Source organism: Marmota flaviventris, chromosome X, assembly GCF_047511675.1.
Source record: "Marmota flaviventris isolate mMarFla1 chromosome X, mMarFla1.hap1, whole genome shotgun sequence".
Lineage (NCBI taxonomy): Eukaryota > Metazoa > Chordata > Mammalia > Rodentia > Sciuridae > Marmota > Marmota flaviventris.
The window spans coordinates 115,834,470-115,862,047 of NC_092518.1; the positions used below are offsets into that span (position 1 = coordinate 115,834,470).

The 27,578-nt window shown below is 36.9% G+C and overlaps 1 protein-coding gene across 1 annotated transcript in view; it reads right to left on the bottom strand.

Annotated features, from left to right (window-relative positions):
* Positions 1-27,578, bottom strand: part of Gpc3 (glypican 3) — a 413,816-nt gene that overhangs the window by 365,153 nt on the left and 21,085 nt on the right. Inside the window, exon 2 of the mRNA XM_027946989.3 lies at positions 16,882-17,043. Coding sequence (XP_027802790.1) covers positions 16,882-17,043 — 162 coding nt within the window. The remainder of the gene's footprint in view (positions 1-16,881; positions 17,044-27,578) is intronic.

Genomic DNA, 27,578 nt, shown 5'->3' on the forward strand with positions numbered 1-27,578 from the left:
GTTAAGTGGTTAGCTCAAGGTCACACAGCTTCCACATGACATACGCAGGAAAAGAAATCAAAGGTAAAAGTTTTTCACACATACTTAAACCCCTAAGATAAAAAATATCACAGCTCTCTCACCTTGACTTAAAAGTGCTAACAACAGCTTGTGAAAAATGAAAAGCCTTGAAGGAAGGCAGAATAAAAATCTGAGAGACAATCACTGATCTTTTATCTTCTAGACTTCAAGCTGAATCAAGTTCTTCAAAGAAAACCCAATAAAGCCCAGACATTTTCATCATAACAAAATAAATAATTCAGTCGGGCTTTAGAGAACTCCTGCATTATGATTGGCTATTTGATATATTTGTGACTTATCCGTCATGAAACTGATTAAAGCTAACCTGATTGACGCAGTTATGTCGACAGAGCCTTTGACACTGGCAGTTATGAATGGAAAGTGTAAATAACGATAAATAACCGGGAGCTTCCACATTATTCCTAATGGAGAATTTAGCACTTTCAAAAGTCAAATGCCTGATAGGCTAAAAATTACAGTCTTTGGTCTATCTGGCACCCACAATACTGCTGAGATTCATCATCTCTCTTCTCCCTAGGAAGATATCCACAGATGCTCAGGTTCTTCCAGCCAGACAGGCAGGTTTGATTCTTAAAACTCAAACTCTGAGCCTCAAGGGGTAGTAGAAATTGTCCAGTCTAATTCCACATTTTATATATGATAAAACTAAACCCCAGAGAAAGAAAATTAATTGCCCAAGGTCATCCAGTGAGTCATGATGGAGTCAGAGCCACAAGCATGTCTTCTTAGTCCCAGTCCAATGCTCTTGGTCACCAGACCACACAATAGGGGAAAAAAACTCCACCCAGCGTGCACACACCCACACACACATCTATTCTGAATTATAATAGAACTACAAAGATAATTGAAGACATACTCTTTGTGCTGAATTTCTATGGGTCTCAATAGAAACAGATCTGAAAAAGACTCTCAGATATAAAATTATATGCAATTTTTCAAGTTCAAATCCATTTCATGACTACATATTAACACCCTATATTAAGCCACACCTGAAAATAACTAAAGGAAACATGCACACTCTTTGGTTATTATTGCTTTTTTTTTTTACCAGCATGGCTTTTAATGTATTAACTATAATTCCATATTTCTGAGACAGTCTGTATGTGTATGCACATGTGTATGCATACTCAGATAAAAGGTAAAAAAGCCTAGGATAACTCTATGCTAAATATGGTCCTTTTTGGATGTTAGGGCTCTGGGTGTTTTTTATGTTTTAGAGTGCTGGGGATCAAACCCAGGGCTTTAAACATGCTAACCGTGTGTACTCTACCACTGACCTACATTCCAAGCCTGCTGGGTGTTTTATGTCCTGTTTTATATTTATCAGAATTTGCTAACTTCTCTTTACATAGGAAAGTATCCCTCTCAACAGGACAACAGAAGAGGAATAATATGAGAAATGTTAAAATTGTCATATATATAAGCTCTTGTTATTTCCCAAATTCCATAATAACTTCAAAACACAAATTCATGGTTGACTAAGCTTATAAAATTTGTTCAATTATAATTTCCCTCTTAGGAAACTGAAAAGACTTTAGACCCAATGATCATGCCTTTCCATATGTATATTTGACCCACAGAATGAGTTTATTTATTTATTTTTTTTAAAGAGAGAGTGAGAGAGAGAATTTTTTTAATGTTTATTTTTTAGTTTTCGGCTGACACAACATCTTTGTATGTGGTGCTGAGGATCGAACCCGGGCCGCACGCATGCCAGGCAAGCGCGCTACCGCTTGAGCCACATCCCCAGCCCGAGTTTATTTATTAAGTTACTGTTCCCAGTAACTTGGAGTCTCATTCAAATTCAGGAACAGTTAGCTGAATAAATAGGATGTTGGGGTTTGAGGTATAGCTCAATGGTAGAGCACTTGCCTAGCATACACTAAAGCCCTGGGTTTGATCCCTGGCACTGAAAACACACAAAAAAAAAAACATGAAAAAATTAACAAATATAATGTTTTCCTGGAACCCTTCACTAATATAACTTGATGAAGGAAAGGACAGTCTAAGTTAGCGAAGTGTGATTTGCAAGTACTTTCCAAGAATAATAAATACCATGTAACATTTATTGATAGCACTTACCATATACTAGGTACCATCCTAGGTTAAGCTTTATATGCATAATGTCATTTACTCCTCATGATGACTACGTAAGGGTAGGTCCTATTTATTGTCCCCATTTTAGAGATAAGAAAATTGAGACTTAGAGATGTTAAGTAGACTCCAGGTAACAAGATTCAAGCACAGGTCAATTTATTCTAGAATCCATTCTCTTAAATACTACACTGCGTTTTATTATTTTTCCATACCTACAGTAACTCAAACTTACTTTTAATAAAGTATTTCCAAGTAGAGGTTCTATCAGGTTTGCTTTAATAAGCAAGGCTCTTTGTAATTAGAAGCCCCAATTAATGGGCTTGCTCAAGTCCTTCAAGCAAGTTAAACATGCCTTCCTGCAATCTTATATATACACTATTAATTTGTTTAGCAGATTCTTTCTTCATAAATGTGATGAAAGTAAACTTCAGTCCAAGTGAAATTATCACAATATTCAAATGAACAGAGCCTGAGTTAATGAGAGTTCAATCTAGATCATTAATTTTTACAAAATATTTACCTCCTGCCTTGAGTTCACTTCTGCTATTTCAGCATTTATTGCCTGTATATTTAATGTACAAACATATGTTTGCACTGTTATAGTTTTCACATAAAAGGTTTCTGACCGTCTTCAAAACAAGAAGAAAAGGCCCAAATATGGTCCTGCTTAATTGTGAGACATTTTCAACACAGTCTCTAAAGAACTGGGCTTTAACAATTTGTTAAAAACTTAATCTGGCACCAAGTAAACATATAATAGAAGAAAATGCTCAAGTTGACATATTTAATGAGCACTTCCATTCAATTTTTTTAAACAATCCTCTCTCTTTCTAAAGCAAAGTTTGATGTTCTAGAATTTTGGTGCCTGAAACATTAGCTACTTCCCCACCAAGTAAGCATAATTGCACTGCTTTTTGAAGATTCTCTTTCCCATGTATATCCTACTAGTTAAAGTTCCAGCAGATTAGCTATTGGCTCCTTATTTTGATTAAGTCACGTTACTGTCTAAGCCTCCCATGTCTACATTCACACAATAGAGAACAAAACAATAGTGCCAATAACTTTCAACTAGAAATGCTTCAATTTATAACCATTTCTTAAGGAAAAACTGCAGTATAGAAATCATAATTGATTATACCTTGAAATTATTGAATATTTCTATTACTATCTTTGGATGCCTAGTATAATGTGTACAGGCAAAAATAGCATTTATGGAGTCTCATTCAGTGTTTAAGTAGACTTCGTGAGCAAGGAAATCGCAGATTCACATGTTCCTCTAACATTGTAATGCAACATTTTAACTAGGCCAAGAAAGAGAGGCCCTGTGTGGTATGGCTGACTACTTATGGGAGTAATTTCACCATACAACTATAGCAAATTTATTTCAGTTCCAGATATCACTTTCCCCATTAACTCAGGAGACCAAAGGAGCATAACTGCTTTCCTTTCATCCCTGTCAAACTCAGCAAGTTTCTCAGGAAGCAAATACTATTTAAATCATTTTCATAATTCTAAAATGCCTGTAAGACAAGTCCAGGGTCTAATTATACCACTTAAATTTGTTGAAGATGTTTGGGTTTTTCTTTTTTTAATTTCAATAACGAAAGAGCCCAAGGGTTTAAAGCCCTAATAATCTAATAAACTTTGCTAAGTGAACATTGTAACAGATACGCCTGGATGGGATTTTGTAAATACCAGACAATTTCCCCTGATCTTTATCAGGGAAAAGAAGTCTAAATCTTTGGCAGGAAGAAATTAAATGTAGTGCAAAATAATAACATCTGGCCAGATTGTGTTTGTCAGGGTAGCAGCCCCTCTAGATGTCAGGCTGAAAAGTACTAAATGAACTCTGAAGGGTATATGTATGACTCTTTATGAGGCAATAGAAAAGGCTGCCACACTGCCACAGAATGCTCAGGGTACAATTAACTTACCCTAGTATGTCCCTACAAAGAACTGTTTCACATAAATGGAATTTGAAGCCTTCTGCCAAATCAAAGTTTGGGGCCATTCTCGGGGTATTTTTTTTATTTCCCCATTATTGTACAGTTGCCTAACAGCACTTTCTATTTTTCAAAACCTTCTATGATCATTTTGATGATTATTAAAACTTATTTTTATCTTTTAACTCCAAGAGAGACAATGTAGCTTGATGAAAAGGTCAATGACTTTGAAGTTAGAAACTTAATGCTGCCACTTACTGGTTGCATGGCCTTGGGCAAATTGCTTAATAGCTTTTAACCCCAGTTTCTGTGTCTGTAAAATGGGGGAAATAATACCTAATGGTATTATTACCATTATGAAGCTTACTTAAATCTACTGCATAGTAGACTTTTAGTAAGCTTGGTTAACCTTGTTTCTCCTTCACTTAAGTGACCCAAATGAGTTAAAAATGTCTAACCACACCAACTTTCCAGAGTCCTCTGACCTTCAAGAAAGCTTCATTGCTGCAAGAATGCACTATCTTCCCCTCCCATCACAACAAAAACCCAAACCTTGAAAATAATCTGTGTACCATTTAAGCCTCTTCTTCCACTATCTGGCAGAGTTTGCCAAAAAGAACATACTTTGTTTTTCCACTAATGATTACACTGATGCATGAGATGCTTATTTTTTTTTTCTCTCTTTCTCCCTCTCTTTCTGACTTTTTAAAATCTGGCATGTAGAGAGGGAGAATTATGGTCACCTTACAATAAAAAAATGACTTCCTTAATAAACAACTCTTTTCAGAATGTGTACCACAAAACAATGCCAAGTCACTGATTTATCTGATAGGCCAGTGTATCTGCATCAAATGTTAATTGCTAGAAGTAGAACTGTTTTTCCAATTCCCAAAGAATAGAAGTGTGGACAGAAGCCTTGGGATTTTCCCTTGCCTACTAACTACTCTGTTGGTCAAGAATAGGCACTTTGGCCTCACCAACTGGGTTTCTTAAGCAGTCTTTCAAGGGTTGAGGCATGTAGAACTAAACAGACATACTATATCAAAGAATAGTTCCAGAGCCCATTTTCCCAGCTAGGAGGGTGGGAAGGATGCCCAGTATCCACACAAAGAGTCTGGTGGCATGCAACATTTCACCACCCTCTAAGCACATTTCCAGCTACCAGGGTACAGACCGCAGTGTACTTCTAGACCAAGAGTACTTCCTATTAAAAAAACCAGAAAGGTTTTGTATCTGGGGTTAAGGAAAGGCACTGTTGATGTCAGTATGACAGACATGAACTCATTCAGACTGATAGTCAGTGTCGGAGGACAACTGAATAACAAGGAGAATCCTTATTTCAACTTTTCTAAGCAGTTTCATATACGTTACCTCTTTTGATCCTCAAAAACTCTGGCAGGTTGGCAGGTCAGGTGTTACCATCTTGCACTTACGAAAATAAACTCAGACACTTTAAATTACTTACCCATTTTCACACAGCTGGTGTCAGAACAGGAAATAGAACACATCTTTGATTCATGCTAAAGCTAATATCAACTATTAAAGAAAGAATATATTGGAAACCAAAGGAAGATATTGATGCATTTGGCTGGGTATTTTCAAAAACCCACAAAGAATGGAAAATTGAATTAATAAATCACTAAAAGCAATTTATAACATATAAAAATGGGTTAACATCCTGAATATAGAAACAGCTCTTACAAATCAATAAGAAAATAAATTAGCATGTATTAAGTAACAATGGATATCTAATTTTTAATTATGAAAGAATATTAATGAGAAAAAAAATCACAAAATAAAAGTACAGGGCTGTGGTTGTGGCTCAAGTGGTAGAGTGCTCACATAGCACATGTGAGGCACTGGGTTTGATCCTCAGCACCACATAAAAACAAAATAAAGATATTGTAGCCACCTAAAACTAAAAAAGTAAGTATTAAAAAGTACAAATTATGATTGACAAGTTTCCCTATCAACCAAGGACTATTATTATTTTATTCATCTAAATTATGGCTATTTTAAATTGGCAAGTGATAAATGGATAGGGAAATGGACATTCATATGTTGCTTATGAAGGTGAAAATAAGTACAAACTTTATGGAAATCAAACAGGCAATAAATATAAGAAATCTTAAAAACTATTATTATCACTTAATATTTGGTTATGTAGACATTATTTCTCTCACTGTGATTTATAAAAAGCAGCTTCAATTACCATCAATAGAGGGTGTTATATTAATAACAATATGAGAAATCCACATTACTAAGTACAGGTCAGCTCCTAAATACTATATTTCCCTTATATCATACAAATAGATCATTGACATAGAAAGATGGGCTATTAATGTATTACATGAAAAGCAGTATAATGCATTTTTTTAAAAAAACATACACAAACCTGCGACACAAAACTAAAAATCTGCAAAATAATATGACACAATGTGAATACTAGTTATCCTCTGGCAGATAGAATCTATGCCATTTTACTTTCCACATTTTTGTTTCTTTGTGCTTTTTTCGATTTATCTAATAAAAATATAGTATTTGTGTAGTAAAGACTTATTTTTAAAAAAGATATCCTGAAATAGTTTGCTCTAATATTTTCAAGGGCTTAAAGCAATAAGGAATGAATAAATTGGTCTGTAGCAACCTGCCTCAACAAATAGATAAGAATATTGTTAATGAACCAATTGGTTGTTGATTTCTTAATGCACACTGAAATTTTCTTTAAAGACAGTCTCCTAAATCAATTAATGATTCCTCCTTACAAATGTATTTACACTATTCATTCATGTGATAAGTCCTTTCTTCAACTTAAGTCAACCTTACGCCTGCTTATATCTGATCAAATTCCTATACCTAGATCAAATTCCAATTTATTACAGTCAATCAAGGAAGTGGCTACTATAAACAAATGTGAAAAAGAATGAGATCATGGTTATTTATCTTCAAAAAGCATCAATGGTTACCATTTATTGAGCACCTATTATAAAATCAAGCAGTATGGTAAATGCTTGACATAATTTATGGCACATTTTCACAACAACTCTGGTAGGTAATAATTTTTACCCCCATTTTGTGAGTTAATATAACTCATAAGCAACATGAGTATTAGAATTCAAGAATGTTTTGACTCTAAAGTCTGTCTATCCTACCATTTTGCCTTCTACTAGAATATCAAATACAAAACTCTAAGGAAAGGTAACACTAAATGAATGGTCCTCATGTAGAGGCACTAGTGACCATGTTGAGAGAGAACACAGTAATATTGGAGAAGAGCACATAATAAAAAAAAATTAGCATTCTTGGCTCAAGGAACTCCACTATTCAGGTTTGAGGCCATTTGCAAAAGTTATCAAATTCTCTTAATTTTAATTTCTTCATGAGATTAAAGCACCCTTTTTAAAGGGATGCTGGGAAGATTAAAATGTCTGCTTGCTACATGAGAGACATTTAAGAAACATTACTTTCTCTTGTCTTCAGGTTATTGTGAAAGTGTGGTGGGACATGTCAGAGCATATTTGGACAAAAAAAAACATGTGTCACTATTCTCATAATTCTTGGTCACAGAGTACAAATTTGTGCAAAGTACAGTGCTCTGTGAAGAGCTTAGGTCACACTGGAAGAAAAGATAATCAGCAAGTCTGGGAGTAGTGAGGCCAGAAGCAGAGACAGAGGCTCAGGGCAACATAAGGTGTTCTGTCTCAATGGGCAAGCATCAACCCACTCTTTAAACTCGTAAGATCTTAAATCTGAGCAAATTTTAAAACCTAGAAGTAAACACTGCAGGCAACAAGATCTATCTTTTCTATTTGGACACAATGGTAGTTATTACAGGGGAAGAAGAACAATAGAAAGTCTTTCTGTATTAATACTATTTATTTTAATTTTGTGTCAGGGTATGTGTATGTTCATGCAAACATTTATTGTCTCACCTGGGGATACAGGAATGACCTAGGGTAGATGCAAGCTCTACCCACAGACAGCTCATTCTGTAGTAAAGAGAACTCATGTTAATCAAATAAAAATATATACAACTATACCACTGCAAATGGATAAGCACTAGAAAGGAAAAGCACAGTTCCCAGGAAACAGAATAGCTTGAACCTCGATCTAATTGAATGATTACATTTCAGTTAATCGGGTCTAGAACTTCAACCAAAGGAGGGGAGAATTATAAGCATTCTTATTTCCTCTCTAACATTTTTGTTCTCCTTCCTCTCCTAATGGGGGGAGAGGAGGGAGGAGGAGGAGAGAGGAAGAAGAGGGAGGAGGAGGAGGAGGAGGAGAGAAAAAAAGAAGAAACAAAATCAGGGTATCCCTTTGCTGGTTAGATCCAGAGGCTACATTAACTCATTCAGACCACCAGGAGACCACTGAGAAACTGTATACTATATAGTCTTAAATATACACATATACACATACACACAGAGAAAAGAAGAAAACTCTCAAAAATGTTACAAGTGGTTATTTCTGGATGATAGAATTTTGATTGAGTATATTAGCTAATTTTATTTTCTTTTTCTTTTTTAGTACCAGGGATTGAACCCAGGGACATTTAACTATGGAGCTACACCTCTATCCCTTTTCTGTTTATTTTATTCTGAGACAGGGTCTTGTTAAGTTGCTTAGGGCCTCACTAAGTTGCTGAGGCTGGATTTGAACTTGCAATCCTCCTGCCTCAGCCTCCTGAACTGCTGAAATTACAGGTGTGCACCACCACAACTGGCCTAATTTTCATTTTATCAAAGCCTGAGAAGCATTTATAAAAACCATGTGTGACAAATATGTGACATTCAATCTAGCAATATTCAATCTACTATATTTCATACACAATGATGTATATAAACATACAAGAGGGACTAACAAAAACAATCACTGCCATGCAATTGACTCATATAGGCCAGGTAATGGGTGAATTCTTGACCACCTTCATCTAATTTAACTCTCTTCCATTAATGGCTAAGAGACAAGTGACTTGCCCTAGTTGACAAAGAGAGAAAAGAGCAGAGCTTGACTTAGACCCCAATCTGCATAAAGCTAAAGCACATGCCAAGCACACTAAGACCCTCTGCTTCCCTCCCAGGTGTTTGGCCCTTTCAAGAGGGAAAGCTAAGTGAGAAGCAATAAGGCTAGCCCGGAAATCCAGGAAACTCATATTTAGTAGATACTTTATGGTTTGAATTTGAATTTCATTGATGAAAAGATATGTCCTGATTTACCTAATGTCCTCACCTGCCCTGTTCTTTGATCAAGAGCCATATCTGTCTGAATAGCTCATACAGGCAATGTCTTCCAAAAATCTCTATCCTCTAGTTGGAATTAATTTCTTCCAATTCCACACTGTCATAGAGAAGTGGATTTCCTATGAAGCTAATGAAACTTAAGCTACAGGGACCCACACCTGTACACCCTTCCAAGAAGCACCATTGGCATTTTGCATTTTTATTTCGTCTTTTTTCTTTAAAAGGGTCTCCAAATTGTATTAAGCTATGAGCTCTACAAATCTTGGATACACCTCTAACCCCCAGGGGAAACTGCTATAAGGTTTTCTTATAGCATTTCTCTCAGGAAGCCTTGTATCCATGTTAGTCATGTATAAATATATTGGTTTTGGGATTTTGAACTACTTGAAGACAGGCATGAGGTAGTTTTTATCTTTAAATTCCCCATAAGAACTGCCTTCAGACATGCTAGGTACTTGCTCCACAAATACAATAGACTTCCCTTGTAAGAGAGAAAGATAGAAGTATTGAAGAAATGACCCATGACCATGAAGCAAGATATCCAGAGGCTATATAAAACATGGAAATTAAGGGCACAGACTCTGGAGCTGTCCTACTTGGGTCCAATTCCTGTCTCTGCCATTTATGGCTATGCTATTTTAGACAAGTTAATTTCCCTAAGCCTGCAATTCCTCAACAGCAAAATGTGGCTAATAACAGTACCAACCTCAAGGGGTTGTTGTGAGGTTTAACTGAGATAATATAAGTAAAAACTCTTTAGAACAGAAAAGTTTTCATTTCTTTCTGATTTAGTACACATTCAGAAGAAAGGTTTCTGATCCTCACTCAAACTCTCAATGTTTTTTTTCCATGCCAGTCTGCCTACTCCCATCCAGACTCATTGAAGCCCAGCCCAAGAGACCCCAGAGCTTGCACTGATAATCACTGAACTCCATTGGTGAACTGGGAAGCCAAAGTGCTGACTAAAGGCGTGAAACCCTCTTGTGCCTTTGCTGGTAGTCTATGTGGGAGCTGATGGAGCCTGGAACTGAAATCAGAAGGCACTGGCATGTGATAAATGAGACAACTGAGACCAGACAGAGATTTAAGAATACAGGCAAAAGATGTGAGGACATATGAAGATAAAAGCAAGACCTGGTAACTAACATAAAGGTGGGATGCGGAAATAGGAGGGGTACAGGTGCACAACTTGTCCCTTGGAAGCATCTCACAGTCAACAGAATGAAAGTTGTTTTTAATTTCTACATTACCACTTTCAGCTTAGAGTAAAATTGTTTCTACCTCCACTCTACTGACAGGAGAATTCAAATCTCTTGAACATATGCTTCATTACTCTCATATCAGGTACTGCAACTCAGTGAGACAGAAAAAGGAAGAAGAACATGTGTTTTCAGAAAGTAAATAAACCCCAGTGGGGTAAGGGTGCAGGTTATCTCTCTAGGCAAAATTGGTATTTTCTTGGAAGCTTATAGAGGGCAGGGACAACAGCTTTTAATTTGCTTTGTTGGGCCCTCTAGTGAGAAAGGTGGGCAGTAATGATGATAGCAAAGTGTGGAGTAAGTTCAGAGCTCTACTGAATCAAAGGCCATGGGCTGAGGTAAAATAGTTAATCTGTATAATCTTGTCACCTCACAGTTGGCCCCAAAATAGTCTCCACCCGCACACTGAGTCACTTTTCTAAGATCTTTTTATTAAACAGTTTTCAGCCCAATGACTAACTTTTCTAAATCAATAAGAGATCACAGGAAAGGTTTGCAACTCCCCCAGTCTCTGGCTTGGCTAAAGACTCAGAATTTTAAAGCCAAATTAAATCCAAAAGTTCTTAGTTCAAATCTGAAATGACTTTAAACACTCGATTTCCAGTTGTTTTTCCAATAGCACTAATAATTTTAAAAACTGCATTTTTAAAAAAAACTTTGTAACTAAAATATCTCTTTGAGTTAGTACCATAAAAGTCCACTAATTAAAGCCAGCATTTTCTGGGCTCTGATGAGAAATTTACCCGTTTATAATGGGATTACTAGAGCTTTGCTGCACAGATGAGTGGATTGATTAATAATTTACACTTTTGAGGATATATAACCTCACTCATGGTCATGGTTTGTTCCTAGAATTCTTCTATTTGGTTAAATGTTATTTTATTTAACCCCAGAAAATGAATTAAGTTCTGATTACACATCAATATAAGTATTCTCTTGTACATTATTTTCAATGAAGAAAGGGCTACCACAGAATGGCCTGAAGTTGGACTGGGGGACTCAGTAGGGTTCAGTTTGCACAAAGCATGGGCAGGAGAATTGTCAGGCTTGTCAGGAGAAAAAATTGTGAAATGGAGAAAAACTGCTCAGTATTCACTTAAAACCCCCACCATATTACAAAAAAAGTAAAATTAACAAATGATCGAATCACAAGACATGTTTATCAACGTTCAAGCAATTATTCAGTCACATATTAACTGAGAAAGAAAAAAAGCTCTCCTTGAATAACGTCCCCAAACAGTTATTTCAAGCAGAAATGACTGGAGAAATTGCTCTGAGTTGATGGAAAAGAGTGTTCGAACCAAGGTCAATTTTATTTAGGGGCGGGGGGGGGGGAGAGACAGGAACCTGACAGAGAAGAATATGAGAATTGCTAAAAGCAGATGGAAACAGAAAGCGAAGACAAAAGCAACAGAAGCAGCAAGGAAACACAGCCCTCCTCCCCATTCAGAGGCGTCTTTCACCATCTCCTCCACAGCAAGCAGGTAGCAGAAGACAAGTCTTCCAACACTGGGTGCAGATCAATTGGATGTTCCTAGACTTACACCCACATTTTCATTCTCTCTGCCGGAAGAATGTGGACCAGAAAATGCAAGTAAAATATCGCCTGAACACAACACACCCTTCATGATGCAGCTGCTTGATTGTGTGTAAAATATACCAGATACAGGTCAGAAGAGAAGCTTCAGGAACCTGGCAGTATTGACATTTCAAATAGCACAGCTTTGCATTCAAGAGTGCATAAAATAAACCCCTTTTTCAAAAGGTCCTCTGCCTCAGGACTCGCTTACTTGTATACTGGCGATGTCTGTATATATCAACCAAATGTAGCCAAAGTTGTTGAAGTCCATCATGAACTTCAGCCTCATCTAGATTATGTCTGCACAAGAATGCACCATTTACTTGGCACCCAGTGCACATTAATGAGATGTCTACATAATGCAAGTATATAGCACTTTAAGGGTTTCAAGACACTTCCACATATATTATTCTATGATATAAGCAGGACTGGAATTTGTACCCCATATTACAGATAAGAAAACCGAGGCTTGAATTTTTCTGACTCCAACTCCAGTGTTTTTTTCCACTGCTTTTTAGCACAAAAATTATTTTAGCTTTCTAAAATGAAAATATTAAAAAGACACTGAACATAATTTGATCTTTCTTTATTGGGTCACAGCCATAAATATGAACATCAGTTGTTGGACCTACTATTATATGGGAGATACTGAGGGGAAATAGCCCTCTAAAAATGCCCCAAATTGTCACATTGATGAGTTTTAATTCATTTTTCTGTCCTCCACTCTTATTGTCATTTGTTACTTCTTGCTACCCCTCAAAGTCTTCTACAACCCTTCTATTTAACTGTTTCTCCATGAATACTGTCCAAGCAAGAATACTATTTGAGAACTCTCAGATGGGTCCACTCTACAAACAGGAGGTCCATGACATTTTAGATGTGCAGAGATGTTCTCTATGTAACCACAGTTTTGCCTCTCTGTTTTTGTTAAGATTGGAATTGAACCCAGATGTGCTCTATCACTTGAGACAGGGTCTTGCTAAGTTATCCAGGCAGGCTGGCCTCCGATTTATGATCCTCCTGCCTCAGCCTCCCAAGTCACTGGGATTACATATGTGTGCTGCCATGATTGACTATTTTCTATCTCTGATAAAGGGGGTTCATATTATGGGACAGGCAATTTCCAGTAACTTGCTGCCACTTAAAGGAAGATCAGAATCATCTAACACAGAGAAACCCCAAATATTTCCTGGTAGTATAAGGCTGAAAGTCATGATGAAATTCTACAAAAAGCACAGAACTCAAAGCATGAAGATATAAAATATGTAGAGGATATGATGAAAAATTCAGAATTCTATCCAATTTTTCTTCACAAAGACCACAAATCTTACCACTTCTTAATTTTATTTTACCTCAAGTACATTAAGAACAAGGAAAACTATGTCACATGAGGACTTAGAAGTTGTGACATCAATGAGTTTCCTCATCTATAAAATGGTGATAATTACACTACAGACCTCATAGGGCTTCTGGGAAAATTAAATGAGATAATTATGTAAAAGTAAGCATCATACAGTAGGTACTTAATAAATCTTCACTAGTACTATTATCATCATAATTATTATAAGGTAGAGGAGAAGAAAAAGAAAAAAAGGAAAATTCACTTTTAGTGGAGGTTTTCAAAAAGAATTAATTAAGCAGAAACAAAAAACGATTGTGCTGCCCCATTTTACTCAGCACATCTAAGTAAATTAAATTTAGGAAACGAGGCAATGCAAAGATTGAAAATAAAGAACAACTTTTTTAATGCTTCAATCATTATCAAAACAACATTAGCATTAGAGCACTCCAACCACTGTAGCAAAGGGCCCCAGGCTCATTTATGAGGGCAAAGGCTTCCTGCAAACGAAGACATAAAAACTAAATCGAGGCAGTAAGGATTGCTCGTGGAACTGTGCGCATATTTGCAAAAAGCACTTGCTGCTTAAATACCCCCAATGTGGACTAGTGAAAGAATCCTAAAGAGATTGTGGATCTAGGCCAAGATCAAGATCAGCTTTCTTCAGCTTCATGTGGTGGAGAAAATAGCTCACAAAAGCTGCCACATCAAATTTTATATGAATGAAAAGGTGAGGTAATTCTCAATAATTTGGTCTACCAGAATCTGGGGAAGGAAATGTGAATTTTAGAGGAAGAAACAATTGTGCCCCTCAATTTCAATTCACTGGAATAAGTAGTTATAAGAAAAAAAAATAAGTGAATGTCCTGTTTTTTGTCACAATTAATAATGAATCATCTTATAATGGTCCCTGCTTTTAAGTCGTCTCCCTCCAAATGTTTGTTATGGAAAGAATTTGCAGACAATGTCTCTCCAAACATGGCAAAAATGCTTTCAGGTCTAGGGCTATAATTTATTTTTTGTTTCTTATGGGGCTTAGTTTCTAAGCAAGGTATGAAAATAAGAAAAGAAAATGAAACACAGGTTGGTTGAAGGCACTAACAAGAATGAGTTTAGATATCATTTAGCTGTCTCCATGTCCCTTTGGTAGGATTGTCCTTCTTCTTTTCCCCAGAATTCAGGAGAGAAAGTATATGTGTGTGTGTGTGTGTGTGTGTGTGTACTGTGTGTGTATTGTGTGTGTGTGTGTGTGTGTGTGTGTGTAGTGTGAGAGAAAGAGAGAGAGAGGACACTAGTGTTCAGCCTCCATGTTACAGCAGCCATATCTGGAATCTAATCCAATCAAAATATTCTCACAACTTATTTTCTCTCCTAGTCTCATTCTGTCCTAGCCCTAGAATACAAAATATGCAAAGCAAAGGACAGGACAGAGATATGATTGCTGACACCCAGAGCCCTCAGATGGACAGCTCCATTCTAGAATACCATCTCCCTCCAGCCAGACAATGGTTGTAAGGTAACATCTGGGGGCCTGATTATTCTAGGAATTAAACAAATCACTTAATACTTCATTCTAAAAGGGTGCCTCAATGCCCCAAAGTGTAAGATTCAGCTATCCACTTCAATCCAATTCTCATGTCACCCCACTTCTTATCACCCCACTTTTAGTCAGTAGATCAACTCCAAAACCAATCTAAGAAGTACATGAATGGTACATATATTTTTAAAATCAGCCTAAATTATTCATTCTATCGCCAAATTGTTAGTCTCAACAAACTCTTCACAAGAGTCTGACTGTATAAATAGGCTTATATATTGTACTTCACATAATCAACGTAACATTCCCTGAGGCTTTGACCCAAGAATCTGTTGTGAATGTATGCTTTATTGGGAAATTTGAATAATTTTCTTAACTAATATAAGAATTTCATTATAATCCACAAAATAAGCTATAATCAACCCACCTTACAATTCAAAGAGGTAAATTCTTATAAAGGTTCTGTAAATCTAAAGCTTTGCAATGTCAAGTAGTCAGAAGTGTTATTTTTCTATCTAAAACCCAATCCTCTCTTTGCAGGGCAAGAAAATGGTAACTGATTCTGTTTAAGGAAGGATAGACGAAAGCCCCCATATTCATAACTAATTTCCCAAGTCACAAGAGGCAACCTAGTTAAAAACATGGATTCTATCTGGGCACGGTGGTGCATACCTGTAATCCCAGTGGCTCGGAGGCTGAGGCAGGAGGATCACATGTTCAAATCCAGCCTCAGCAAAAGTGAGGCCCTAAGCAACTCAGTGAGACCCTGTCTCTAAATAAAATACAAAACCAGGCTAGGAATGTGGCTCAGTGGTTGAGTGCCTCTGGGTTCAATCCCTGGTACCAAAAAGGAAGGAAGGAAGGAAAGAAGGGAGGGAGGGAGGGAGGGAGGGAGGGAGGAAGGAAGGAAGGAAGGAAGGAAGGAAGACATGTACTCTAAAAGCCAAAACACCTGGGTTCAAACTTTGCCTTCACCACTAATTAGTTGTGTGGTCTTGGGCAAGTTAATCATTCCAGGTCTTAGGTTTTCATCCATAAAATAGGAACAGTAATACTTCACCATATGTATATTGTGAGGATTAATGAATACATGGAAAGCATTTAAAACAGTACCTGTCACAGAGTGCTAGCTAAATACTTCTCGGTACCCTCACTACCACAACCCCACCAGTATCATCATCATCCCTAGCTGGATCTGTAAATTGGGGGAGATCCTTTCCATGCTGTTATAAATAATGTAATCTGCTAACCATTCTGGCAATAGTACAATAGCTTCTTCACAGTCATAAATAGGCATGGCAAGAAGTGAGATTCACAAGAAGAGAGGGAATCATTCACACAAATATAAAAATACCTGGCCAACAAGCCAGTTGATCTTAAATGGAAAGTGTCCTAGTGGTCAGAAAGAGTTCATGTGTGTTCCACAGGTATCTAACTCACTACTGCAAAAACAAATGAACTTGGAATTTAAGGAAACATTCTTTTTTAAACAGGATTTTACAGACTAGCTGACAGAATATATCAATTACTCTTTCTACAGAGATAGACAACCTTTACAGACAGGTAAACAGAATGTCCTCAGGCAATGATTTTGTTTGACAATACCTACCTTTTCAAAGATCAAAATGAACCTTTTCTCAAAACTATTTTTCCTTAACTAGAATCTCTCACTAGGAAGGTTTTTTTTTAATCAAATATGAATGCTAGAATGGTAATTTATAAATTATATTTAGCATTTGAAAGCTTAGTACCCAAATAATGATATGATTGAGCAACACATCTAAAATGATCCCAAGAACCTACCTTGGAAAACCGCAGCGTTCTGAATAATTAAGAACTTGAGCTCCATACTTGCAGACTGAAGCAGTTGTTCCATGTTCAGTCGGGCTGTTAGTTGGTATTTTTCTTCCATCTTTCTTGAGCAGCATGTTGGGCCCTTGGGAAGACATACTTGCAAATCTGATCCTGAAACAAACAAGGTTTTCATGTTTCAGTAAGCAGAATATCTCTCTCTCTCTTTCTCTCTCTATCCCCTCCCCCCCTCCACATGCACATACAAATAGGATAAAACCATGAATTTCCTTTCAAATACAATAAAATCTGGGTTACTCAAAATTAGTGTTTTTTTCCAATTAATTCCTGCTTTCCTCCAATTGTCTTTATAACTGATTCTTTTTGAATAACCATCAGAATTAATTGTCCAGGTTTGACTCATAAATTCTGCATAAACTAATTTATAGCACCAAATACACATCATTGAATACCGATACTTAATTTTTCTGTTAAAAGATCAGTTTTCACTCAGATAATTTATTTTTTCTGACTATAATTTATGAATGAGAACACAATCAAAAAAACAACCTTTAAAAATTCCAGTTATGATTTCCAAATGAAATGAATGTCTAGCCAACCCAATGTTGCTTTTCAGGATAAATAATAAAAACATATTAAACCTATGTTGTTTTTTGTTGTTATTGGGTTTTGTTTGTTTTTGTCCTATGGATTAAACCTTGGGGTGCTTTACCAGTGAGTTATATCCCCAACCGTTTTATTTTTTATTTTGAGCCAGAGTCTCGCTAAGTTGCTTAGGGCCTCACTAAGTTGCTGAGGCTGGCTCAAACTTGAGATCCTCCTTCCTCAGCCTCCTGAGTCACTGGGATTACAGGCGTGCACCACCATATCCAGTGAAACCATTGTTGTTTGTTGTTTTAACTAAAGGTCTGGAGCAAGATGCAAATCATTCAACAAATATTTCTTGGGTTCCTACTATATACCAATCAAGATGAGTACAACAGTATGCAAAGCAAAGTCCCTGCTCTCATGGACTTTATATTCCCCAAGACAACAAACAAATGAACTAATAAATGAAAACATAAAAATAATGGCAAGTGGGAGCTGGGGTTGTGGCTCAGTGGTAGAGCACTTGCCTAGCATGTGTGAGGCACTGGGTTTGATCCTCAGCACCACATGAAAATAAACAAATAAAATAAATGTCCATTGACAACCAAAATATATTTTAAAAAATAATGGCAAATGATGATAAGTACAATAGAGAAAATAAATCAAAGAAAGAAAGGGAAAACAAACTATGGTATATCCAATCAATAAAATTTGATTTTAGCCAAAAAAGAAATTAAGTACTGATACCTGCTACCACAGAGATGAATCTGAAAAACATTATGATAAGGAAAATAATCCAGATAAAAGTGCATACTCTCCCTTCAGTAAGCATTTATTGAGCTCCTTCTGTGGTGGCCATGGAAATGTGCATTTCAGCTCTCCTGCCATGGGGAGTAATTGACTAGTAACCCCAGTTGCTGCCATCTGATTTCACCACCATGTTGTGCACAGGCGACAAACCCTAGGAGCTACTCTCAACCAATGACTGAGCATGGCAAAGATACTGAGTCCTATGAGACATGTGACTTTGTTCACATGGGATTTTGGTTTGTGGACTCCCCATTGATCTTGCCAAACTTTCTTAAAACTGCATCTTAGTTTAAGGTTCTTCCTTCTTAATTTTCCTTTCTTTCCTTTCTCTTTCTAGCCTCCTTCAGCATCCCCCTCCATTTTCTTCCATAAGTGCTTTCCCAAGAAAGCTATCTGTTCCATATCTAATCCAATTGGCATCTCCTTCTCAGAGGGCCCTGTGTGACATAGCGTATATGTGCCAGACACTGTGCAACATGCTGGAAGTGCATCTTTGAAAAGAGAGACTTGCTATTATACTCCTATTTGGATAGAAGCTCACTGTCTAAAGGGACTAACAGAGATAAATACCTAGTCATAGTAAATGAGTGCAATAAAACAGCATAGCTAGGTAGGATGATAAAATGTGTATATGGAACATAACTTCCCCAAAGTCCCATAAGGTTCTCAGCAAAGTAAGGTTCAATAAATCTTACTGAAGTGAGACTAGAGAGCATATTCAAACATTTTAGACAGGTTTTCAAAAAATGGGGTTTTTAAGAAAGGGGGGGAGGCTATTTAGCTCTAAGTTAGCAGAAAATTTTCTTATTATTACAACATCTTATTTCCCTAGGAATTTCAGTTGATCACATCCTTAATGTATGTGTCTAAGTTTTTCTTAATTTAAGAATGAAATTCATTAACTTTTGCCTCACATGGTGTCAGTGTTGGAATCCAGGGTATTGACTCCAAGCTCTCCATGTCCCCCTTCCTCATGGGAGCTATTGACAGAAGTAGTAAAGGAGAGCACAGATAATACATATTGCCAAACCTAATCCAGCCCTGCAATTTATAGTACTAGATGGAAAGGTGATATTTAATGTCAAAATACAATTTGGGGTCTGGAGACACAGAGTTCAGATTTATCTCCTATAAATGTCAAACTCATATACAAGCCTTAAACCGATTTTAAATATGGTCTAAGCTTAAAGGCTTTATGATTATCTTCAGAAAAAAGGGAGAAAACACAAAGCTGGTTCTAGCGCACTGTGTTCTTTCTACAAGAAGTTAGAAAATGGAATGCTATTCTGGCAGTAGAAACTGATGCAGTTTACTGGACCAAGAAGGGAAAGTGTCCCCTAGGGGAAGAGACTAATCTAAATTCAAACAAGGTTACTTGGGACACACACCATAGGTGTGAGAAACCCTATATAGCAGATAGTTTCTATATACCAAGTTCCTGTCCATTTAGCAAGATTTTTTCTACTTTCATGATAAATTCAATGCCTAAGTGGTGTAGTTTAAAATCTCTATATTTACTTAAGTTCATAAATTCATAAATTAGATGTAAAACCCATTGTGTCTTTGAATTTGCACTGGTGGTGACTTCCAGTTTTGAAGAATGCTTGAGTTTATCTGGCACGGTGGTTGGCTGCTAGTACTGTTGCTAGTCCACCAGTTCTACCTAGTAGAAGTTATAAAATAACAGGGCTCAAATCTTTTCTCTGTGAAGTGCTATGGGCTGATAAGATCTTATAAGGTGACAAATTGACAAATTGTTCAGTGGACCTACAGAAGCCCAGGAATGACTCAGAATTTCCAAGACACCATTTGGGTTTGCCTGTGATATGATAACTCAATAAGTTACTCAGAGCTTACACAGAATGTCCCTGTACTAAATTCACCATTTTATCAACTCCTACCACCTTGACAAATTGGTTAGCCAAACATCTTCAAAGGAATAAAGTCTCAAATGAGAACTTTTCAGAAAATATGTCCAATGAAGAAAAGGATATGTTATATCTAACTATAAGTGCATATAGAGCATTATTCTTCCTTCTTCTCAGTTATCACTTCCTGATTAATCAATAAAGCAGTGCAATTGATCTAGGGGCTAAGAGTTAGCTATAGACTTAAGGAAACAGAACATCCATAAACTTGCTAATTCACAATAAATTACAGGGAAAGAATAGAGGCATTTTGAACTATACAGAGAGAACTGAAGGGAGGGGAGGGAATATGGGGGTAGGATAGTACAATGTTTTGATCATTATGACCCTATGTGCATATATGATTACACAACTGTTGTAACTCTACATCATGTACAACCAGAAGAATGAGAAGTTATACTCCATGTATGTATGATGTGTCAAAATGCATTCTACTTTCATGTATAACTAATTAGAATAAATTTTAAATTACATTTTAAAAAATCTATAAACTGACAAGAACTCAGAATTTCCAAACCAGGAAGGAGAAAAATACATACCAAAAGGAAAAGCATTCATTTTCAGGAAATTAGATATAAGTCACAGTTCAGCATAAAATATCCTCCCCACAGGACAGCATAGGAGAACTAGACTTGCCTAAATGAAATGATAATAGAGAAATATAACCATTTCAATGCCATGACCATTCATTCGCATGAAGAAACAGAAGTGAAAGTAATAAAGAAGGAATTTAGAGAGAATCCTCATCAACTAAACAAAAAATTACCAGGGGAACTAATTCCCAAAATGGGAGGAATAAAAACTAAAACCAAGGGCAAATGACTAAGGGGGTTCACTGAGAACTATTACATACTTGTATGAATACAAGCAAAAAGGTCAATTTAAGAAATAGCTTGCAACCAACAAAGGACATAGTAAATAGGAAAGCTTTAAGTATATGAGGGACAAAAGATTGAGATAGAGAAAAACTAATAGTGCACCACACTTGTCAAAGGGGAGCTCACTTTTTGTTTTGTTTTGTTTTGCTTTGCTTTGCTTTGTTTTGATCTGTTTTGTAAAAATGGAATTCAGGCGGGAAATGGGACTAGACAAGCAATATAGCCTGGAATGAAGATAAGAAGAAGACTTAGCAATTGACTATTCAAATGAACCAGAAAGGTTCAGCTTTTTAGGGCTTAATAACTTGCATTCCCAGATGCTAAAAAAAATTAACTGAAGTCATTATGGGGCTGCTAGTTCCCATTTATTTTGAAGGATTAAAAAGCACCTTCATACTATAATCTCCTCTCCTAGATTGTAAATTCCTGAAGAGCAGAGAATGACTCCCATCTCCTTTGGGATGCCCCAGCGATTCCATTCAGCCCTATGCACACACTGTTGAATTAATGAGGGCTGTTGAGTGAGAACACTAGCAAGAACTTTGCGTCTGTCTGTATCTAAAAAAGGGAATGCAGACAGATAACCCTGAAAACTTTTCATCTTAACTTTAAATTTGATCTTGGGAAAATACCATAAAAATCAATTTCTGAACATCTTGAAGAGACACAAATAGATGTTTCACTTGAAGGAACTATGAAGTAATGTATTTATAATTATTTTGAGATGATGTCTTGCTTGCACATTGGATCTAGTACTGGGGCATACAACTGAAAAAGATATTGAGATAATGGAAGCTTTTTCTCTCTGAGATTATTACCATGCATACCCAAACTAGGCACCCTTAACCACAGCCTCCCTTCCCAGAGGCTAACCACAGATAATCCAAAGAAGGCTCCCATTAGTTACATACTCTTTTTTTTTTAGAGAGAGAGAGAGAGAGAATTTTTTTAATATTTATTTTTTAGTTCTCAGGGGACACAATATCTTTGTTTGTATGTGGTGCTGAGGATCGAACCTGGGCCACACGCATGCCAGGCGAGCGCGCTACTGCTTGAGCCACATCCCCAGCCCCCTAGTTACATACTCTTAAGCCAGGGTATTGCTTCAGGCTTGGTACCTGTGGCCCGACTGTCTTTTATTTATTTATTTTTTCCAGTACTGAGGATTGAACCCAATTGGGCTCTACCACTGAGCTACATCCCAGCCCTTTTATTTATTTATTTATTTATTTATTTATTTATTTATTTATTTATTTTGAGACAGGGTCTTGCTAAGTCAACCAGACTAGCCTCAAACTTGCTATCCTCTTGCCTATGTATCCCATGTAGCTTTCTTGACCCTCATCACAGACTCCTTCCTTTGGGCCCAACTTTTGTTCTTTGATTGGATCCATTTAAAAACCCGGTATCTTGGACTGCCCCTGATAACCATTGAGCCCCCTCTGCCAGGGCTGAGATTTTAGTTCTAGGCTCAACACACTTGGGAGACTCTATTCCAGGCCTGAACCCTCTCCATAATAAGAAGAAAGTCAACAATGCACATCAGACTGTTTAAATGTGTCAGTTCTCTTGGATTTTATTCCAAGTCAGTAAGTATTAATGGCCTAGAAGTCAGCAGCATCATGGACACTAGTGGTTAGGAAACAGCAAAAGTCAGTCATGTTAACTTGCTTAGTCCTTACATCACTATATAATGTGCAAACGTAGGTAGGTTACTTAAACTCTGCATGCCTTTTTGCCCTTAGTTATAAAATGAGATTATCAATAGTACTTACTTGATAGAATTATTGCAAGGATTAAGTGAGATTATGCCTGTAAAGCTCTTAGTCTTCTTCGTACAAAGTAACTATTCAATATGTGTTAATTAAAATTAAACAAACAAAAATAAATCCATGTGGAGAGACCAGATTTTCACACCCCAAAATAGCTAGAGAACAAGTAAAGTTGGTATATGGTTATGTGACAAAATATGCAGTATATTTTCCAAGGTGATGGAAATATTCTATATTAGAGTAGTGGTTACATGAATATACACAGTTGTCAAAACTTATCACTTCAAATGGGTGCGTTTTATTCTTCACAAATCATATCTCAATAAAGTTGATTTTTAAAATATGCTTGTATGACTATGTCAAATGAACTCTAATAATGTATATAACTATAATGCACTAATAAAAATAAATAAAATAAAAGTAAATTTTAAAATATGCAATATAGACAACATTTGCTAAAAAGAGGAATGCTTGTCAGAGGCTCTGGGATTCAAAGGAGACTTCCAGGAAGACCTGGGGTTTGACCTACACAATAAAGATAGGAAGAATTTGGAGAAGTCAATGGGTGAAATGTGTTTGGCACCCATGGAGTAGCAGGGCAAGGTAACCTGCCTGAAGAAAGGCTGTAATCCAGGGTACAGTAAGACAGGCCAAATCTGAAGAGACTTGAATACAGGCAGAGACCTGTGGGCTCGACCTCAGAGACAATAATGGACCACTGGAGGATCCCAAGTGGAGACATAATATGATGAAGAGTAGTGTTTAGGAAGATTAGTCATATGACCTGAAATTCGGAAATGGACTAAATAACTCCTCAAGGTCACTTCAAATACTCCAATTATCTAATTACCTTTATTATGTTCTATATGTTGGTTATTTTACTCGACTGCCATTTTAACTAATGACAATAAATTGTCAAACATCACATTAAAAAGCACATTAAAGAACAGAAGAAATATTAATGTAGACCTTAATCCTTATACTCTTCTAAGAGTGGATAAAGCATATTCAAACAGCAACAGAATAGAATAAATTGTCAGGGCTCTGTAACAATGAAAATTGAAATCTTTTCGTGTGTGTGTGTGTGTGTGTGTGTGTATGATGATTTGACACATTTCATTGTCAAGGTCTGTTTTATGAACAGCAGTTTTTTTTTTTTTTTTGCTAACAAAAATTCACTGTGCTGAAAATAATAATTTAATATTATCATTAAAGTAATATTAAACAAAGGAATTAATGATACCCAAAACTAGTTGTTCATGACTTGTAGGAAAAATAATACAAGCCTATTAAAATTATCCAAAGGATTAAGAGCAGGTTGCTCTACTAATGAACCAAAAAAAAAAAATCAGGCATTTTTAAAGTTTTTTTTTTTCATAAAGGACAAGTCAATTTGCCATCCAAAAATATTAACTAATTTCCTTAGCATATAATAGTGACTTGCTATTAGAACAGCACCTTTTCCCCTAATTAATCATTATCTAAATCAAATCTTACACGCTCATTAATTTCTCACTAATCAAGATAGGAATACAGATGAAAGAAATGGCTGCATTTGAAACTGGTGGGGAAATTGATGATTGCTATGGAAGAAATCATCTTAGGGAACCCAGATGAAGGTTACTATTCTGTTATTTAGCCTGAAAGAACATGACCTTGCAGAGGGCACACCTGGGTATCAGGAGCTGAGACTTTTAATCAAAGACCATGCCTGGGGCCACAGTATAGACTCAGCTTCTGTAAAAGGCAGGCCAAAATGTCGCTACTACACTGGATAGAGTACTGGGAGTTTAAAGCAACCCTGGAGATAAGCCATTCTCTAAGCTTGAGAATTAAAGAATGAATTACCTTTATCTCTACTGCCAACTGTCAATTAACAGCCTATCATTCTGTGCCCAGTAAAGGTTGAATCCCCAGATCACTACACTCTCCCACAAAGAGATTCTTTCTAGACCACATTCCCAACTAGCAGTTAACATGTGCTCTAGGAATACAAATTCACTGATTTATATTCAACCTGCCAAAGTGGTGAACAATTCATTCACCCAACATTTACCAAATGCCTACTTTGTGCCAGATAATATGCCCGATAATATGCCCAGCCTCAGGAATACAATAATGAACAAGTACTGTGTGCAATGGTGCACACCTGTACTCCCAGCAACTTGGGAGGGTGAGGGTAGGGGTAGGATTCCAAAATAAGACAGACTAGGGTGTAAGCCTCGATCACAAGTTCAGGGCCAGCCTAGATAACTTGGTGAGGCCCTAAACAAGTTAGGGAGATCTTGTCTCAAATTAAAAAAAACAAAAAGGGCTGGGGATGTGGCTCAGTGGTAAAGCATCCCTTGGTTAAATCCCCAGTACCTAATAATAATAATAATAATAATAATAATAATAATAATAAAAACAAGACAGTCTTTGCCCTGGAGTTCTCAGATATGTCTAGGAAAAGGACTCTCAAACTAGAAACATCTAAGTTATTTGGATATCTTACTCACCTTCATCTGGTATAGCTCAATGTCCCCAAATCCCACAGACTCTGTTTTTTGAATATTTCTCATCATCCTCCTCTTTCCAAGACTGCCTCATCAACCTTACCTCCTATTGCTTAGATGATGACAACAGCTTCCAGACTGACCTTCCTGCCTCTATACCCTTCTTCACCCAAACTCCAGACAGATATTTCTAAAGTACATTTCTTGATTGAATCACTCCACTACTTTAGAAACCTCCAAGAAGATGGAGCAATGGCCCAGGGGTGTGAAAGTGGGTGGCATGTTCAGGCACTGCTGGGAAACCTGGCAAGACTAGAAGGAAAAGTAAAGTGGTAAAGACTGGCAGGGGCCAGATGACGAAGAGCTATGTGAGCCCTGCTCCAAAACGACTCCTAGTTATCTTTCGATTCAATTGCAACCAATGGGAGTGGAAAGGGAACATTTTAATTCCCATGACACTCTCCATTCTTTATAAAGACACTTCTTATACTCTCTAAATTGATTCACAGTTATATTTACATGTGTTATCTCCATTAGATTTAAATTCCTTGAAGGAAAGACCCTAGACTGACTCATCTTTGAATCTCAAGGGGCCCGCTGTGGTTTGGACTGGATGCCTCCCCTTTACTTGGAGATAATGCCAGAATTTCAAGAGACCTCAGTTTGAAAGGAACAATGTCAGACTAACTGATATTACTAAAGTAGAAGGATTCACACATACACACACATCCTTGGTTATTTGGATGCAAGGAGACCCCTAGTAAAATGATGATTGGATTGGAGAATAATGCCAGCCACTGTGAAGTAGGGATACATAATATTTTAGTTAGAATTCTGCCAAAGGGACCAAGCTAAAGCAATATTCTTGTCTCCCCTAGTCACTTATTCACTAATTACTATTCTACTCAGATAAGTCAGCTGCGATACTGTCTTTCAGGAGGTGTATAATTTTTATATTTCAGATTCAATCTTCAAATATGCAGACCTAAGACACAGCTGAAAATTTAAGACTAGAAGCCCAATCTAAGTGCTAGGCCCCTGACCACGGGAATGACATCACATGGAAGGGAGCCCTCTTCCCTACCAAGGCTAAAGTGTTACTATACGCTCTGCTACCAAATCAGCTGTGTGACTTAACTGAGTACCTTGCAAAATCTGGGCTTGTTTTCCTCAAAGGGATTAGGCTCAGGAGTTGAAACTTTCCAAGTGTAGACAAATCAATGTTAGATAAGCCCTTTCCAGACTGGGCATTGGGAATAGAAACAGAAGACTAGCATTTGTCTTCTTAGAAAGGCTTTGTTAAAAGCATTTGAACTTGCATGGATGTTTATATGGGGCCAACATCTCATGCTTTAGAGTGCTGCATCATATGTAACAATTGCATACCCTTCTATATGTCCCTGTACCTCCAGAGGTCAACTAATGGCAATCCACTTCCTGATAAGATGGTATGCAGTGGCAAAAGGTAGGATTCCAAAATAAGACAAATAGGGGTATAAACCATGAGCCACTGGCCACTTAATAGCCTCATAATCTTCAGCAAATTACTGAATATTGAGTCTCAGCTTCCTTATCTGTACAATGGGGATAACAGCATCTACCTCTCAAAGAGCCTGTGAGGATTAAATTAAACTCTTATCTCATGTTTCCAAACACATGCCTCCCTTTCCCACTTTCCCTATTAAAACCTCATCCATAAAGTCTTTCCCAAGTCTCTTTCATAATGTTTTCTTCTTCCCTCCACTCCAAATAAACCCTATGAGCTATCATCTCTCAGAATTTTCAGCACGCTTTTACCCAACACTGTGTTTTGCAATCTAGGCTTTGTAGTCATTGGAATATTTATCCCTATTATTAAGTTGTAAGTTTCTCTGAACTAGAACTATATCTTGACAATTTCTGTATTTCCTGATATGGCATAGATCCTGGTATATAGTATACTCAATATGCTTGTTGAATTAATGAACAAATAGTCAAAAGTGAGAGCCTACTCTTTATACATAACAAGCTCCGTGTGTCTTGAAACATTCAAGCATAATTTAGTAGCCATATGGGAGACCACAGAAGGGACTCCTTGCACCAGGTTGGAGATGATCCTCCTGGCCTTTGAGGTGCTTTTTTCTCTGTGTTGCCTTGAAGTCTATAGCCAAACTCACTAATCACTTTACACATTAAGGTTGTCACTGGTATATTCTTGGTAATGCATCAGAACAGAGA